This window comes from Rhagoletis zephyria, unplaced genomic scaffold (assembly GCF_001687245.7).
Source record: "Rhagoletis zephyria isolate East Lansing unplaced genomic scaffold, Rhagoletis_zephyria_1.1 Rzeph_scaffold_00609, whole genome shotgun sequence".
NCBI classification, from domain to species: Eukaryota; Metazoa; Arthropoda; class Insecta; order Diptera; family Tephritidae; genus Rhagoletis; species Rhagoletis zephyria.
Genome location: NW_016157693.1, coordinates 192,225 through 211,538, shown reverse-complemented (window position 1 = coordinate 211,538; position 19,314 = coordinate 192,225). Strand labels below are relative to the sequence as shown.

The 19,314-nt window shown below is 33.1% G+C and overlaps 1 protein-coding gene across 1 annotated transcript in view; it reads right to left on the bottom strand.

The window, feature by feature from the left end:
• Positions 1–596: 596 nt before the first annotated feature.
• Positions 597–19,314, bottom strand: part of dpr18 (defective proboscis extension response 18) — a gene marked incomplete at its 3' end in the record, with an annotated part of 204,664 nt that continues 185,946 nt past the window's right edge. Inside the window, exons 6-8 of the mRNA XM_017613081.1 lie at positions 8,107–8,320; positions 5,955–6,306; positions 597–721 (exon numbers count right to left, since the gene is read on the bottom strand). Of these exons, the coding sequence (XP_017468570.1) occupies positions 597–721; positions 5,955–6,306; positions 8,107–8,320 (691 nt within the window). The remainder of the gene's footprint in view (positions 722–5,954; positions 6,307–8,106; positions 8,321–19,314) is intronic.

Genomic DNA, 19,314 nt, shown 5'->3' with positions numbered 1-19,314 from the left:
AAAGGAAGGCATTTTTACATCAGATTTTTTAAGCCTCAACACCTACGTCGATGCTACTATATTCGAAGAGATCACGTATAAATTGTGGTCCCGATTGGAGACGGTTAAGGCGTGTCGCACAGGGGTAAAAGTACAGATTACACTATGAAGACGTCTTAACCAACTCCAATCGGGACCAAAATTAATATGTGATATCTTAGTATCGATTTTGCTTATTAAAAAAAAAAATAGTTCTAATTTGTTTAGTCTCCATAGAGGCATAGAGGCTTTAATCAACTCCATTCGGGACCAAAATTTATATGTGATTACTTCGACTATGGAAGTATCGATTTTGGGTATTAGATGAAAAAAAAATTAATTTTAATTTTTAGAGTCTCTATAGAACAATGTGAACTTTGGCTCCAGTGCGCTACGCCTTCAAGAAGTCTTCATATGAAGTACCAGCAAATTTTACTCACTTATCACTTTGGTATCTTTTTTGATGTCTACAGAATCATTTCTTACTTAAATAATATCTTACTTAAAAAATTTTTCTATGCTGGATTTATATTAACCGTGGACAAAATTAAGTACCCTTTTTAACTGAATTCTCTTACCTGCCAGCACTTGTACCTGCACAATAGCAGTGAAGAGTTTTCCAATGGAGCACGAATAATTTCCACTATCAAGCAGTTTGGCGTCCATGATCGAAACACGACTTATTAGCCACTTTTCCGAGGTGCTTGAATATAAAATTAGACAAACATGTAAAGGCTGTAATGCATCACCAGTAATGCAGGAATGAATGCGATTTGATATGAATTGTTTGCTATTTTTTTGATACATTAGAATACTGATTACACGTTTAAAAGTAATAGAATCTAGAACTCATAAGATACATTATTCATCACACTTGTAATGCATTACTACATTTCCCACTGGGTACCTTTGAATACAGAACTCATTTTCTTCCAAAAACGAACTTTGTACAAAAGTCGATTACACACTAAAAGTAAATAGAGTTTGATACATCTGCTGTAGCTTTTAGTCAATTAAAGACACCAATAAAATAGGCGCTTGAAACGCGTCCAACAAACTTGAATTCAATTAAGACTTTTAAAGAAAAAATGTTAAATAGGGCCTTTCTATATTCGTTACCTTAATATGCACTCTGATGAATGCTCTAGAGAAATACACCCCGCATTCCTTGAATAGTTACATATTCTTAAAATTTCGAGCTTATATCTGGACCTGTAGGCATCTGAGAAGCTTCATTTCATTTATTTTCTGACTGGTATTTGGTACTTACCTCTTCATTCAAGGAGGGCGCCCTAGTGCATTTCATGCAGCAGGGATTTGTTTAAATCTTAATATTAGTCTTGGCATTTGGCTTTGGTTTCGCCTTTGTCTTATTCCTTGTGTTTGTGTTTGTCTTTATCCCTCTTGCTTTCCCCTCCACAGTAGCGTTAAACGTTCAATGCAGCCTATCTCTTTCTAACCCCCCTTCACCCTCCGAAGTCGGCTAAGAAGCTTCATTCCAAAATCCTGTTCAAAAGTCTGTTATATAGGTATTTTAAATCATTTAAGGACTCCTGGTCCTTGCCATTTTTCTCGTCGGCCGAAAAGGTTTACGTTCATCCTATGAGCGGTATTATTCGTTATCGTCGATTTTAAAGAAGTTGGAAATATGTCCTATGTACTTATGTAATTAATTATAAGAATTGTATGTCCCTTTCCTTGAAATTTAAGCTCAAAAGTTCCAAATCACAACACCGTTTTCTACACCGCTACAACCCCTCTCAATCTTGGTGTGAGTGAAAAAATTTTCCACCTTTCGAAAATTGTTATTAAATTCGTTGAGCCAGCATAAATTCTAGTTTCTCTTCTCTAGTATCTTAGATGTGCATTTGTTGGTGTCCTTTGTTTTTTAGTTTTTAAAGGATTACTGCTTAACTTATTCATAATCTTCCCTGTGGTAGCATGAACATTACCTGTTTTCTTAAATTTTAGTTCTATACTGCAGTACCACAACAATAATAAGTTGATTCCACAATAGGCTTTCTGTAATTTCGGTGTAGGTTTTTAGTTTTGCATATATTTCGTGTTTTTTCATAAATCACAGGCCGGGGATACAGCTGGTTAAAATGTTTGCAAGTTTTTGACTTGTTTCGCAAAATTAGGACGCGCTTGATCTACGAATTCTACAAATTCTTCATTTTCTCGAATTAAAAATGCAAAAGTTGGATCTATATTCGCTTGTTAATGCTTAGGGAGTTTTTAACGACAATTTAATTTACAACACTTAACCCACAATAGCGGTACACTTACTATACCTCTTCAGGCGTGTGAAACAAATCAGATACTGGCATGCGTTGAACGCCAACTATTGCATACTCAATCAATACTGCTGCTTTGTATGATTGAGCAGCGCGTTAACTTAGTAGTATCGATACCTAATACCGGGGACAGACATCTGGTATTTACATTCTGGTAAATTTATTGTGGTATTTAAAATACTACCATAGTGACAGTCATTAACTTAGTATTTCAGTGTCAAATCACATGTTTTTGAAAAACAAGACATAAACATAAAAATGCAAAAATAATGCAAAAATTGCTTATATATTACATCAAAACTTGCGGTACAAACTTTTGGCTTCAATCGCGCGAAAATTTTAATGATTTTTTGATAAATGAGCAGCTGACGTCTGTCATTTTTGGGTATGTTCAGTGCGAAATGCCCACTCACGATGAGAATACCACAAAATTACAACCTTCGGAAAGTTGTATTCTTTCTACAAAAAATACTAGGCTGCTCACGTAGTATTTTGGAGAATATTATAATATTTGGTGACAGACATATGGTACTTTGGAAATGCTACGAAGAAATACCAGATGCCTGTCCCCGGTATAAAAGAAATTAGAGGATGACTGAACACCAGCGCATAGCGTGCTGTCTTGCAAATACAGCCACCACAAATAAACGATACTTATAACAGCTCATACTGATATTGACTTCGGCAAACCAGTATTCCGAATGGTCCTTCTCGAAACTAGCAAACGCGGCATTTGAACGGTTACCGAAAGCGTGAGAGCTCATTTGGACGGTTGGCGAAGCAAGCAGCGTTGCCGTTTTGCTTAAATTTAAGCAAAACTGCTTAAGTTTTTCCTGCGTGTTAAAATGTTAAACTTTTCTTCGTTTTGCTAAATATTTTTATCCAAATAGTCAAAATTTGTTTTTTGTTATTTTATGGCCTTATAACAATTATATTCAACAATTTTATTTTATTAATACGGTGGTTGCTGGTTTCGTGCACGTTCACTCGGAATGCCGGTTTGCCGAAGTCAATATCAGTATGAGCTGTTATAAGTATCGTTCACTTGCGGTGGCTGTATTTGCAAGCACGGTTGCCATTTCCAATTTATTTTTCGGACCAAAAAATGGACCAAATGGTAATATAAGAAATGGACCAGTTTTTATTACATCGGGAAATTGAGTGGAGTTTATTCCTCTTTATCAAGAAAATATGCCAATTGAGTCTTTATAACGATTTTTTTTAATATATTATCCAATGTGCATTACAATTGTATATTATTAACATTACTTTATTTAAAGTTTTAAATTATAATTAGTTTCTTAATTTTGTTTTTATTAATGTTAAATCAAAAAAATTGCGCGCAGCTGCTGCGGAACTGTGAGGCAGACTCAAGATGTTATGAACTAAATCACACAATTTTCCAAAGGCCGCTTCACCGAATCCATTTTTAATCAAACTCACTTGATCCCAAAAACGTTCTGTATTGGTACAGTTTTTGAAGTTACCTTCTCTCAGCCTCAATTTGCGAAATTGAAATTCAATTATTTCTGCATCATTTACCAATGCAGGAAAGTGGACGAGTAGCGGCAAAATTGATACATCAGTATCAGAAAGAACTTTATGTGGTGTAATAATTTCAAGATGTTTAATATCTTTTCGATTGAAATCGAATATTATTGTCATGTGCTAAATGCTCCCTGCCGGGAAAGCTACTAGTTGTGAACTAGAATTCTACCAGTTTGCGTTTCAGCCCAACTAGTTCACGTTCTATCCTTTTTCAATGTTAGCGACTGGTATTTTTAACATTGCGATGTCCTACGAGATGTCAATTGTCAGGCTATGCATCAGCATCTACTAGTAGAAATACTAGTAGCATCATACCAGTTGATGAGATAGTCTGCCAATTCATCCCCTATGAAAAGCATTAGTATGCCTTTTTGCTCGCGGCGCTCCAACAGTCGCAATGGCCGACAGAGCAAAGCACTCGCGTGGTATGCCTTAGGTACCAGGTTCAAGCCCGGGCGCAGGGATTTANCGCTCCAACAGTCGCAATGGCCGACAGAGCAAAGCACTCGCGTGGTATGTGTTAGGTACCAGGTTCAAGCCCGGGCGCAGGGATTTTTTTTTTATTTTTTTTGTTTTTTTATAATATGTCTTTTATTTATATTTTTATTTAGGGTTTTTTTAGTTATTCTTAAATTTGATTAAAAAAAAAAATATTTTTTTTTAATCTATTTTTTTATGGCACAAGTATTTCTTCCCATATATTTGTTTCTTTTTTTTGTAATGCAACTAGATTATTAAGTTTGTTATTTATATTTAAATTGAAATAATTATTCCTACTTACATTGATCTAACTTTAAAAATCTTAACCACCTACAAGCGGCCTCGAACCTGCGATCCCAGAACCAGAACCAGTAGTCGTCACGTGACGCCACATCCGACATTTGTAAGAAAATCAATTAATTGCGTTTTAATTTAGGCTTTGGAAATTCAAAGGAAGATGTCGCTGAACGCTTAAGTTCTTCGAAAATATCGAACCGGTAGGCACATACTAGTTTATGAACTAGTATTTTTTCTAACTGGTTAGGGTTTTCACTGCAGTTTTCCTTTCCATATTTTTGCCAGCCGTTTTAATATTGGTCACCGAGTAATTGAAATTAGCAAGAAATCGCGATATTTTTGAAGCGTGCTTTGACAGATGATTAGCCATGCCATATTTGCACCCTACAAGAACAGTGATAGTCATTTGATTGATCATGTGATACTCACTGGTGATGGAGATCTCAATCATGTACTTCTATCAACTTTTTAAGAGCAATATGCAAAACGTGATGTAAACATTTGTGTACATGTGATCTTCCGTCTACCTCCGCCTTATGGCCTTATTTAGTTGTCTCTTTTTAACCAACGTAAAATTTGCAAATGTGTTAGTAAGGTAAATGAGAATGTGTTAATTTCCATCACACAATTCTTGTAGGNCAAAACGTGATGTAAACATTTGTGTACATGTGATCTTCCGTCTACCTCCGACTTATGGCCTTATTTAGTTGTCTCTTTTTAACCAACGTAAAATTTGCAAATGTGTTAGTAAGGTAAATGAGAAGGCAAGGCGAGTTCACACTTTTAGCAGGTGCTGCCAATCGGCCCTATGCTGAATACCGTCATCATCATCGTCGACGATCGTCAGCGCATCAGTAACATGGCTGACGATGGCCGCATCGTCACTTTTAATGACGATGGCGATATTCAACATAGGGCGGAACATTCATCAAATAAATAGAAAAACTATTGCATGAAGTGAAAGGGTGATAATAACCTAACCAAAGGCTTGTGAAATGGACCATTTTAAAAAGAATTGGACCAATTGACCAAACGAAAAGAAATTGACCAAATTTGGTCCATTTGGACCAAAACGGCAACCGTGTTTGCAAGCACTGCACGCTATGCGCTGGTGTTCGTTCATCCCCCGTTTTTAATGTGAGCAGGCTTAAAGTCACAAAAACAGCATCGTTTGTCAATCTCTGAAACAAATTAGAATATTTTTCTCAGATAAAAGCGAAGATTCTCCTATGCCTATGCCAGAAAATTACCTATTCAAGTGAAGCTGGGTGTATGATCATTTTAAAGTACATACATATGTATATTAAAATTTACCTGGACTGTTTAATTATTGTAGAAGGTAATACTTCGCCGTCCTTTGCCCAAAATATCATGCTGATGAATTGTTTTTCAAACGCATGGCCTGACAGCTTAGTATTGCTTTGGTTGTTATTCGATAATAGTTCATTGTATCCGGAACCCAAGCGGTTGGCTCCTATGTGGCCTTTGCTAGGATTTACTTTTGTTTGATTCTGCTCGTATGGTTGTACAGAGTTTTCAATTTTAACCCTCTCTTTAAGTAGAAAACTACGCGAGACTTGGCAATAAAGATCTATGGTGCTGCCTGCTTTGTAAAAGCGGTCACTTACTTCCCGTTCTTGATCGTCTATTAGACGTAAAGGGGGCTCTGGAAAATACAAAATATTATATTTTATTTTATTCCAGAGGAGTCCGTGCTATGAAATGTTACGGCATCTGAGTCCGTTGGCTTAATATGTATTTGCTCTTTAATTCATGAAAATATCGGGGACAAGATTTCCACCATCAAGGACTAATACTAAGCTCCATGTACATGAATAAGTCCTGCATGCAATTAGAGAAATTTTGCTCATCATTATCTCATTAATTTGTTCTTTAGCACTTAATGCAGTATTTTCCTTGCTTTCGTGTATGTATTAATCAATTAACAAAGTTAAGCCTGCACGAGAAGGAAGCGTCAAATTTGCGAAGCGATTATTTTGTGCCACTGAAGAAGGAAAATGCGCAATCGTTTATTATACAAAAAAATAAAAAAAAAGTAGAGGAAATTTAATTAAATGGAGCGTCAAAAAAAGAACATATACAAAACATTACAGACCAAATTAAATATTTGTGTGTTTGTATGCAAAGCACCCAGAGCCAACAATGGACACAATCGCCTCGCCTTAGAACAGCTGCATTATACAATCCCAAAGTACATACATACATACAAGTGTATAGATACCCTGTAGTCAAATGTACTATTTAGTTGTAAACTACCTCACAACTAGTATGAACCGCATGCCCAACTAGTTAGCCAACTACCTTTTTTCCATGCAATCAACTTGTATTTTTAACATGGGGATGTCCTACGAGATGGCAATTGTCAGATTTCGGTCAGAAATATACCAGTCTCATACTAGTTCAAAATAGACAGAAAAATACTAGTCCAATAATGGACCAAAACGACTACTTTGGGAGCCAAAAAATAAAATGAATTAATGAATATACAATAAAACACTTTTGATTAAGTCCACTTTAATATATTACACATTTTTCATTAAGTGTTATTAAAAGTAAAAGGTTTCAGGTACAATAAATACTATATTTTTATCTTTTTTAATAATATTGAATATGCAAAAGAAAACATTCTAGTTAAAAATAAAATGAATACTTTAGTTCATTTTTGAGTGAACTAAAATAAAAATAAGAGTTTTCATTAAAATAAATTAAATCCATTAACTTTGCACATTCCAGTCTTTTCTTTTTAAAATTTTATAAAAGTAATAATTAATGTTTAAAATTTGAGATTTGGATAAGAATAAAATAAATAAATAATTCAAGCAGTTGTTAAATATTTTTAACTTTTGTCAATAGTTTTTCTTGATATTAAAACAAGTTCTTGTAATTAAAACAAGTCAAAAATAATTGAAAATGACACAAATAACAAAATAATGATGTAATTAAAATTAATGAATTAATTAACGTTTTTTTACGTAATTAATTATTACTCATTAAACGGTTATCCAAAGAAACATGCTTTAATTAATAATCATTATGAATATTAATCATTATTTAACAGGTCTTGTATAATTGAATACGTACTCCCTTTAATGGTTTACAATATACCAAAATAAAAGTAATAATATTTGGTTTACTTTATTGTATTAATTAATAGTTTTAAGTTTAAACTGTCGAAGTAGAAACAGAGCATGAATAAATCGTTTGTACTTGGTACAAGTATTTTTCCTGACTAGTTTGGGATTTCACTGCAGGGTATACACATAAATACGTAAGTACATAACTTATATAAATATGTATGCACATGCATACAAGTAAAAGCGTCCGCCCATATCTTTGTGTTCAGTAGCTCCCATAAAGAGGTGTGCCTAGCTGGCATCTTGAAAGAAGATTAAATTACACGATCTTGCGAATATGTGTTTGTATTTGCATCTTTGTATGAGCTTACCCATAATGGTTAGATTTGTTGTAAAAACTCGCGGAGGATGCGTTGAAACTTGACACATATAGACGCCAGCATCCTCCCTGTGCGTGGGATTAATGAGCAGCCGCCAATTATTTGGATACTGAAACTTGACGCGAATTCGTGGGTCGCCGCTGTATGTGATGTTGCCAACAGTTAATAAAGAGACCTTTTCTGTTGTTCGCCTGACCCACATAACCTAAAAGAATAATGAATACAAAAGAAATATATAATCAATTTAAGGAAATGATTTAGATCCCAGCAAACATTTGGAGACATGAATGAGTCTTTAAGGAGTCCTATTTCGGAGCCTTTATGCTCAAAATGATCTCATTTAAGAATCCGAAATGAGCGTAATTTCCCTTCCTTCGAAGTTCGACTTATATACATATATGCGTTTAAATTCATTCATCAAATGAGCCTCAACATGAGTCACATTGGACTCTTATTGTGCCACAAGTCGGAGGAGAAGCTCGGCCAAACACTAACATATGTGTAAGCGCCAATCTACTATTATTATTTTTATTATACCATACATACATATGTGCATATACATATGTATGTATACATACCTCAGTACATATAAATATTCCGACATACGTATATGGGTAAGGCTTCCTCAAATGGGCACCGAATTTACCAACATTAATATTTTTCAATGATATTCAGGCAGCGCCGAGTTTTGTAGTCGAACAGTACACTGTGTAATTTTTGTTGCAAAATTCCAAATAGTTTCTTTTTAATCAACAATTGAAAATTTTTGCAGTGGTTTGGAAATCTTTATTTTTCTTTGAAAGTAAGTGTCCGAATGAACAAATTTTGTGGGTGCAGATTTAAGAAACATTAAACTATACAATGAAATTATTTGCGTTACAAAAATTGTTTATTTTTTTCTTTTCAATAAATTTTTTATGAAAAGTTGAATTTTTAAGCAATTTCAGCGCCTCGTGGACGAAAATTTTTAACAACTACTTATGTAATAAACATTTCTGCATTTATCTATGAAAAAAAATGCGTGCATTTCGATATAGTTTGGTCGGAATGAATTTCTATTTGGCAGCGTGCGCGCCCGAATCCCGCGGCATGCGAAATTCGAGCACGAAAAATAAAAGTGGAACGATTGAAACGTGCATTTCTTTCTTGCGCAAGAAGGCAATACGGATTGCGCGCGATCCAGCCACGCGAGTCGGGCCCGCACGCTGGCAAATAAAAATTCATTCCAACCAAACTATATCGAAATGTACGCATTTTTTCATACATAACTGCAGAAATGTTTATTACATAAGTAGTTGTTAAAAATGTTCGTCCACGAAATTACTTAAAAATTCAATTTTTCATAAAAAATTGATCGAAAAGCAAAAAAAATAGTAATTTTTGTAACGCAAATAATTTCATTGTATAGTTTAATGTTTCCTAAATCTGCACCCAAAAAATTTTTTCATTCGGACACTTACTTTCAAAGAAAAATAAAAATTTCCAAAACACTGCAAAAATTTTCAATTGTTGATTAAAAAGAAACTATTTGGAATTTTGCAACAAAAATTACACAGTGTACTGTTCGACTACAAAACTCGGCGCTGCCTGAATATCATTGAAAAATATTAATGTTGGTAAATTCGGTGCCCACTTGAGGAAGCCTTACCCATATACATACACTTAATAGTAGCAGCTGCAGCTGAATTTGGTTTATTTTTATACCCGAGCGCACTTGTGCACAAGGGTATTATAACTTTGTTCACATAACGGTTGTTTGTAACAGGCAAAACGAATCGAGATAGATATAGACAAATGTATACATAAATGATCAGAATGAAAAGAGAAATCGATTAAGCGGTGACTGTCTGTCCGTCCGTCCGTCCGTCTGTGCACACGATAACTCGAGTTAAAATTGAGATATCTTAACGAAACTTGGTACGTGAACTTCTTTTGGGGGTGGGACGGACTGTATTGAAAATGGGCGAAATCGGTTAATAACCGCGCCTACCTCCCATATAACGGTAATTTTCAGAAAAACGAAAACTGCGATATTTTAGTAACTACTGAAGATAATTCACTCAAAATTGATATTTGCAATGAGTTTTAGACGAAAAATAAGAATATTACAAAATTTTGGCAAATGGGCGTAGCCACGCCCACTTATGGTTACATATGTATATCTTGGTAACCGCTACACCAATTTCTTCCAAACTTGGCACAGTTGTTGGCCTTGGTACAGCATAAAAAATCGCCGAAACTTTTTAAAATCGGACAATAACCACGCCCACATCCCATATAACGGTAATTTAGAGAAATACAAAATCTTCGATAAATCAGTAAATATTGAAGCTAATTTATTCAAAATTGATGCTTGCAACAATTCTTTACCAAGAAATACGTTTATGTTAAAATTTTGGAAAATGGGCGTGGCACCGCCCACTATGATCACATATAAGTATATCGGTAACCGTTCTACCAATTTGTACCAAACTCGGTGTGGTTATTGTGCTTGCCACATATAAGCAAAACTTTGAAAATTGTTGAAATCGGACTAAAATTGAGGACGCTTTTCATATAACGGTAAATTTCAGATATGCTTGAAATTTCAATATTTCGAAATTTAAGGACGCTAATTTACTTAAAATGTATACACCCCGGCTTATCATGTAGCGGTAGCTTTCGGAAAGGTGGAAAACATATATTTAATACTTGCGCCGGGTATTTAATGTTCGGCTCCGCCCGAACTTAGACTTTCTTACTTGTTAGTTTTCTAATTATGATTATTTTCAAATTCTGTATAAACAAGTTTAGATATAAATTTCGAATCTTTATTGTTTTTATATTGACAAAAGGAGCTGGCTCATAACTTGGATTATAATTGACTCCTAAAAGATTCATATAAGAGTCACACATTCTTTGATTTTGAAAGTCATATTTCTTATTCACCTAGGACTCCTTTCGGACTCATATATTCTGAACGCTCAGAATATGTTTGCGGTGATAGTATCCCAGTGGGAAAATGTAATGTATTGTAATAGAAAAAATAATCAGTAAAAGAGCCGTTTTCAAAATTCGAAAATGCATTATTTTTCCCACGGCGATGTCCTAAGAAAAGTGGGGCATTCAATTTTGCATTAATAGTAATGCAAGAATTAATGTGATTTAATATGAAATTTTTGCGACTTTTTGGATACATTCGAATGCTGATTACATATTTAGCAATAATAGAATCTAGAACTCATAATAAATAGATTACCTTATTTATCACGCATGTAATGCATCACTACTTTTCCCACTGGGATGTTTGCCTCAATACCGGACTAACCAAAAGGATCCTAAAAGACTATTTTTTGAGCTATAAACCTTCTTCTATCGGAGCTTTTTCCTCATAAATGAGCTCGTTTTGGAGCCCTAAATGAGCGATTTTTCGTTCTACGCGGGCACGCTGAATGGAGTCTAAAAATGACTCCGAAACCGATGAATTCAGTGCATGTTATGACTGTTTTTCAGTGAATTTCGGAGCTCTTTTGGAGTCTTTTGGCGGAAAATATAGTTTATTCTTTGACAAAAACCGTATAAATCAAAAACACAATAAAGACATGTTTTCAACCCCCTTTCACCAATAATTGCTGATATCGTGATGGACGATTTACTCGAAAATACAATTTCAGAGCTCAAAAAACTTAATATTAACATTAAATTTATAACAAAATATGTAGATGACATCTTCGCAATAGTCAAACGTAATGACGCTAATATTATCCTCCAACATCTGAACAAATACCACAACAAACTTCAATTCACCATGGAAATGGAAGAAAACTCAAGCATCCCTTTTCTAGACGCGCGTATACATAGAAGCGAAAATCGCCTTCTTCTGGACTGGTATTGCAAGCCTACATCTTCTGGTCGCCTGATAAATTTCTTCTCTTCGCAACCAACGAAATCTATATATTAATACGCTAACATAAATTTTGTCTCCGTTCGTTTGGCGACTCTACCGAACCGATTTCAAAACCAAGAACACCGTTGGAAAGGCATTTTTCCGTAGATGAGCAGAGTTTTTGTGGTTTCACAATTGGTTAAAAATTACGGCCAAAACCATTGTTTAAACATTTTCGAATTGTGTATGGATGTTGCTGCAACATGTTCAATTTGACATGTTTCGCCTGTTGTTTCACTACACATTTGAAATTAAGCTTTGAAATAAAGATAAATATGAAGATGAAGAAATAAATGAGAACGATGAAGTCAAAAAAAAAGGCAAAAGTGAAGATAAAGAAAATGGAGACAATGACAGATACATAAGAATTAGGGTAACTAAAAGGGTAAGAACATTTTTTGAATTTATGAAGTAAACTTCTTTAGCGGCAGTTGGTTGGTTGGGAGTAAATTGTCAAATTCAAGGTGAATAATGCACATGGAAATGGTTCTCAGCGGTTTAGCGGTTTGAGAATAAAAACAAAAACAAAGATGCCTAGAGGTACAGGCAAAAACGAAGATCAAAGTAAATTTAAACACTTTAAGGTAAAGGTGAAGAGGAATATGCAAAAATAAAGATAAATATGAAGAAAAGGATGAGGGTGAAGATCGATATTGTTATCGATATAAAACCCGATATTTTTATCGATATAATAATCGACATTGCTATCGATAAAATAATCGATGTTGTTATCGATACTGTTATTGATTAAACAACAGCTATTGTAATCGATGTAATAATCAATATAATAATCTATATTGTAATCGATACAATAATGGATATTGTTATCGGTATAATAATCGATTAAATAATTGATTTTGTTATCGATTTAGTAATTTATATTGTTATCGATATGTACAATAATCGATACTGATGATTGTTGTATTTATCTATGAATTAATCGAATTTGCAATGGTTGTATTTTTCTGTATGTTTATGAATATTGTTATCGGTATTTTTATCGACGCAGTTATCAAAAGGGTTATCGATATAATAATCGGAACATGGAATGTGATCACATTAAATGATATCACATCACATTATATTACATGATATGAAGAGACATCAAATGATATTACATTACGTAATATGATATCACATCACACGATATCACGTGACATGACATTATATGATATGACATCACATTAAATGGCATGACATCACATGATATGCCATCGTATGACATGAAATCAGAGGATATGACAACACATGACATGACATCCTATCACATCACATAAAATCACGTCACATCTTATCACGTCATCGCACCTCATCTCATCTACGTGAATAGAAAAAGAAAAGGATATAAGCAAAGATGTGAAAGATAAAAACAAAGATGAAGACCAAGGTAAATTTACCGATTTCAAAACCAAAAACACGGTTGGAAAGGTAATTTTCTGTAGGTGAGGAGAGTTGTTATAGTTTCGAAATTGGTTGGAAATCGTCGTATACAATGTCCATGTTTGTGTATGGTTCTTTTTGCAACCTGTTCAATTTAAGCTGTTTCGCATTTTGTTTTACCTCGTATTTGAAATTAAACTTTGAAATAAAGATAAATATGAAGATGAAGAAACAAGTGATAACGATGAAGACCAAAAAGGCAAAAGTGAAGATAAAGACGAAAATGGAGACAAAGGCGAAAATGGAGAGAATGAGAAATACATAAGAATTAGAAATAAAATCAGCCATAAAGGTTACTGAAATTTATCGAATCATCGAAGTTTATAATTATCGAAATTTATCCATGCTTATTAAGTTATCGCAACGTATTCAATTATTCAAACTGATCAATGTTTATTGAGTTGTCGAGATTTATAGACACAGAAACTTAGTTGTCCAAATTTACGGATAGCTATAAAAACGTGTGGGATTAACGAAATTTGTCAAGTTAAAGAAATGTATCAAGTTATCGATATTTATTGAATTATCATCATTTATAGACTTAACAAAATTTATCGAGGTGTCGTAATGCAACTTACAGAGTTATCGATAATTATTGATCTACTGAAATTGGTTGGTTCAACGAATCGAAGTTTTTGGAATTTTCAAAATATATCGATTTACCGAAATTTCAAGGTTATATAAGCTTAACGATTTATCACTGCTTATCGAAATTTATCGTGTTAACAGGTGTAATGAGTTATCGAAATGTTTAGATAGTTTTCGAAAAATGTGGAGCTGTCAAAAGTAAAAATTTATAAAAGTATCCAAAGAATTTACATTTTTGAGTTATCGAAATTTATTGAGCCCTCGAATTTCACAGTTATCGAAATTTGTCGAGTTAACGAATTTTGTTGATTTTTCGGATTTTAGTGTTCTGAAATTCATCGAACTATCGATATGTATCAAATCATTGAAATTTATCGATAAACTTAAATGTATCGGGTCAATTCCAAGTCCTGTCGAAGTCCTCCAAAGACCTTCTCAGACAAAAAAATTTTAGTTATGGTTTAGTTCCAAAGCAGAAGATTTTCCGGTTAGTTAATTTTTTACCGTATAAGTTTTGCTACGTGTTAAGTTAGAAAACCTCTCCAAGGCTTCTAAAACTAGAAAAACTGTCGAATTTCGACAGTAACTGGCACTCTAGTACAAAATAAATACCGCGAAAAACCTCATAAACAAAATATTAACAATAAGCCACAAACAATTCCATGAAGCAAACATTGAAAAAATTAAGAAGATCCTAAAAAGCAACAACTACCCTGAACATTTAATACACAACTTAATAAAACAAAAAATAATGCAAACAAACAATCATCAAAAGATAATTTCAAGCACAGATNACAACTTAATAAAACAAAAAATAATGCAAACAAACAATCATCAAAAGAGAATCTTAAGCACAGATGCAATGAACACAACAAAAAGATACCACAGTGTCACATACATTCCAAAGCTGACCGAAAACTTCGGCCGCGACTTTGCAAAACAACAAAACATAACACTTGCGTACAAATCTAATTACACATTATCCACAGTTTTTACAAAAACAAAATGCTCAATAGATCCTCAACAACAAAATAACGTAGTTTATGAAATTAAATGTAATGGTAAGGAGAACGAAGAATGCGGAAAGGTGTACATAGGAACAGCGAGCCCTAGGCACGCGATTAAATGAACATGAAACAGATATAAAAAAAACAAAAAACTAGTACAGCGCTTTCACAACACATACGAACTACTGGGCACTCAGCAAATTTAGCAAACACAAAAATAATCGTCATAGAAAAACGAGAAAAAACCAGATACACATTAGAAAGCTTAAGGATCTTACAAAAAAGGGGAAACACAATAAACAAAAAAGAAGACACCGATGACATTTCTGCCGCCTACTTGTTATGCTTATAGAATTCAAATTTAGTTTTTAGTTTAGACAAAGCTACCACAGAAGGTGGTATGGATTAAAGTAGATTTAGTTAATTTAATGACGAATTTTATGTGAGTATTTTTTGTGTTCAATATCTCAGATGTTCTTTTGCAATTTTTTATATGTACTTATGTATATGTATGTGTATTTGTTCCTTTACTTACTATCATATATATATGTATGTATTTATATTTTTGTAACAGATAATAAAATAAACACGCCCCTGAAGATGCTAAGAAGATTAGCGAAACGTTGGGCCGTAAGTGAAATAACGTCGTTTTATTTACATTTAAAGAACAGATCAGACAAGCCTATCACAAACTAAAAAATTTTCACATGTTTTCTTTTTTTAATATAATCTACGATTTCAGCAGCCTCTTTTCTGCATAGTTTTCTGGATATGTTTTTAAAAGTATTTTTAATTATTCACCTCACGGCTCAAGGATTGACTTTAAACTGTTCATATAAAGTTCACTTAGCAAGACGCCACTGCAAGTTCTTTTTAAGTCCCGTTAGATGAATGCTCAAAAAATGCTCCCATAAATGAGCATTAACGCTCATCACTCCAAAAGCCCTCAGAAAAAGATGAATTTTTTAAAGCTTACGGAAAAACAATCCCAACAAGCTCAAAATTAAGACTCCTTTCGGATCTTTATTTCGGAACGCTCCCTGTTTGGCTAGCTGGGTAATTTCGATGTTTACATGTTGGCGTAAAAGCAAGTAGAACCTAATTAAGAGGTAGTCAATTCTTGTTTGGAATTTTGAATGTAAGCCACAAACAGGGTCCGTTGAATGAACGTCATTTGGCCACGCCGCGCATATGTCCCTGTGTTCAACTAATTAAGTTAGTGACATTCTGACTAGTTTTGGCAATTTTTAGTTTGTTTATTTAGTGTTTTTTTAAGTGTTAAAGTGTTGTAAAAAAGAATACCATATTTTCTTTATTTTTGATTAAATATATTAAATTGAACAAATAGGGTTACTTATAAATGATCCTCTGCAATAACAGATTTGATCTGACAGATCTGACATTTACATTGCGACTAAAAGCGGCGCACAGTGGGCGATTTGGGGGAAAAAATTTTCAAAATCAAATTGCGAATGTCAGAGATGAGATAAATCAACGATTTTTTGTTTCGTGTAAAGGATTTTTATTGTAGAATAAGGGAAAATTACAAAGAATTGCGACTCTGAAGTTGCACAATTACAGGACTCATGGAAAGGACGAGAATTAAAAAAAAAGATTGAAAAAATAAAAAAACAAAAACAGCATAACTCGTAAATGAAATAGAACCGACGTGGAAGTATAAACTTTCAAATAAGACCAATATCAATACAATCGATGTGGCCATTCCAGTGTTATGCGTGTTATATTTGTTACGCTAAAGATTTTTTATTAATGTCATCAGATCTACACTATTAATACGATTTTCAAAATGTATGTGTCAAATTAAAGGGCTTGCCCTTTAGATGTGCAATAAGGTTTTATTTTTTTTGAAAAGAGTTGCCACCTGTTAAAAAATTATATTCAAATTATTTAATAAGGTTAATGAATTATGTACATATTACAATATGGGTATCAATCGAAATGGCTTTGAAAATGCTTTATTTTTAAACTACATGTAGGAGGGTTGCCACCTGTTTAAAAAGTTAAATTCAATTTCAGCGTTTTAACCTTAACAGGTATAGAATAATTAATAATTTTTAATTTTTTCATCTGGCAACGTTCGTACTGTGCGGTCACTTAAACTCNTTTATTTTTAAACTACATGTAGGAGGGTTGCCACCTGTTTAAAAAGTTAAATTCAATTTCAGCGTTTTAACCTTAACAGGTATAGAATAATTAATAATAACACAATACAATTGAATATAAAGTGATATGGTCAACAAATCGTAAATTAAAATTAACCTAGCTAACAATGATAATTATAATTATTAATTAATTATAATAAGTTCTTCATCAGAATCATTGTTAGAGATGCTCTCGTCTTCTGTTTCACTTCCTTCCTATTCAATTGATTGTGTTATTATTAATTATTCTACCAGTTAAGGTTAAAAAGCTGAAAATAAATTTAACCNGGTCAACAAATCGTAAATTAAAATTAACCTAGCTAACAATGATAATTATAATTATTAATTAATTATAATAAGTTCTTCATCAGAATCATTGTTAGAGATGCTCTCGTCTTCTGTTTCACTTCCTTCCTATTCAATTGATTGTGTTATTATTAATTATTCTACCAGTTAAGGTTAAAAAGCTGAAAATAAATTTAACCTTTTAAACAGGTGGCAACCCTCCTACATGTAGTTTAAAAATAAAGTATTTTCAAAGCCATTTCGATTGATACCCACATTGTAATATTTACATAATTCATTAACCTTATTAAATAATTTGAATATAATTTTTTAACAGGTGGCAACTCTTTAAAAAAAAATTAAACCTTACTGCTTATCTAAAGGTCAAGCCCTTTAATTTGGCACATATATTTTGAAAATCGAATTAACGGTGTAGATCTGATGACATTAACAAAAAACCCTTAGCGTAACAAATATAACACGCATAACACTGTAATGGCCCCATAGATTGTATTGATATTGGTCTTATTTGAAAGTTTATACTTCCACGTTGGTTCTACTTCATTTACGAGTTATGCTGTTTTTGTTTTTTTATTTTTTCAATCTTTTTTTTTAATTCTCGTCCTTTCCATGAGTCCTGTAATTGTGCAACTTCAGAGTCGCAATTCTTTGTAATTTTCCCTTATTCTACAATAAAAATCCTTTACACGAAACAAAAAATCGTTGATTTATCTCATCTCTGAGAGGCGCAATTTGAATTTTAAATTTTTTTTTAGTGCGGCGTTTGGGCGAAACATCTGGAATGTGAAGACAAATCATACCTTTTACATAAAAACTATGATTTCCAAAATGACACGTTTCAAAGCATTTAAACAAAATCACGGAGCAAATTCGTTCCAATTGTTGTACTATTATATTACATAAACACAGAAAATGCAAATCAAACTGTGCGTACACCTTCCAATGACTGATTTCAATCACGAATTTGGAATGTAATATAGCCACTCTTCGAAAAATTCTAAACATGAAATATAGAGAATACGCTCTGAAATAAAATAAAAAATTTTCACTCTAGTGTGCTGGATGAAATGCATATTTTTATAAACAGAAGTGATGCTACTAAGATATATGCAAAATCTAGCGCGGTGACATTAGGTGGCATGTTACTTTCGGTAAAAAATGACAAAAAAAAACTATAAATTTTTTTAAATTTTCGAACCCCATTTTCACAATATCAGAAATAGTTTACAATCTTTTTTAGTAGAGTAGATGTGTTAAATAACACTAGAAGTATGATGCATTATTAAAACTTTACACAAAATTATACACTCCAACAATGAGAGGTTTTTCAAAAAGTATAGAAAAACAAATAAAATATAAAAAACTTTTCAGGCAGGGCTTTGCGGATGTTCTTTATGATAATAAGTTACTCTTTTCTAGAAATTTGGGAAGGAATTTTGTCCACCTAAGTTGTTCCACACGACACACTGTTGGACAAAAAAAATTTAAAATTGTTACTAAATATGAATAACATAAAACAAATATAAAACAAGTAAAAAAGTCTAAGTTCGGGCGGAGCCGAACATTAAATACCCGGCGCAAGTATTAAATATATGTTTTTTCACCTTTCCGAAACCTACCGCTTACCATCTAGCCGGGGTGTATCAATTTTGAGTAAATTAGCGTCCTTAAATTTCGAAATATTGAAGTTTCAAGCATTTCTGAAATTTACCGTTATATGAAAAGCGGCCGTAATTTTAGTCCGATTTCAATAATTTTCAACGTTTTGCTT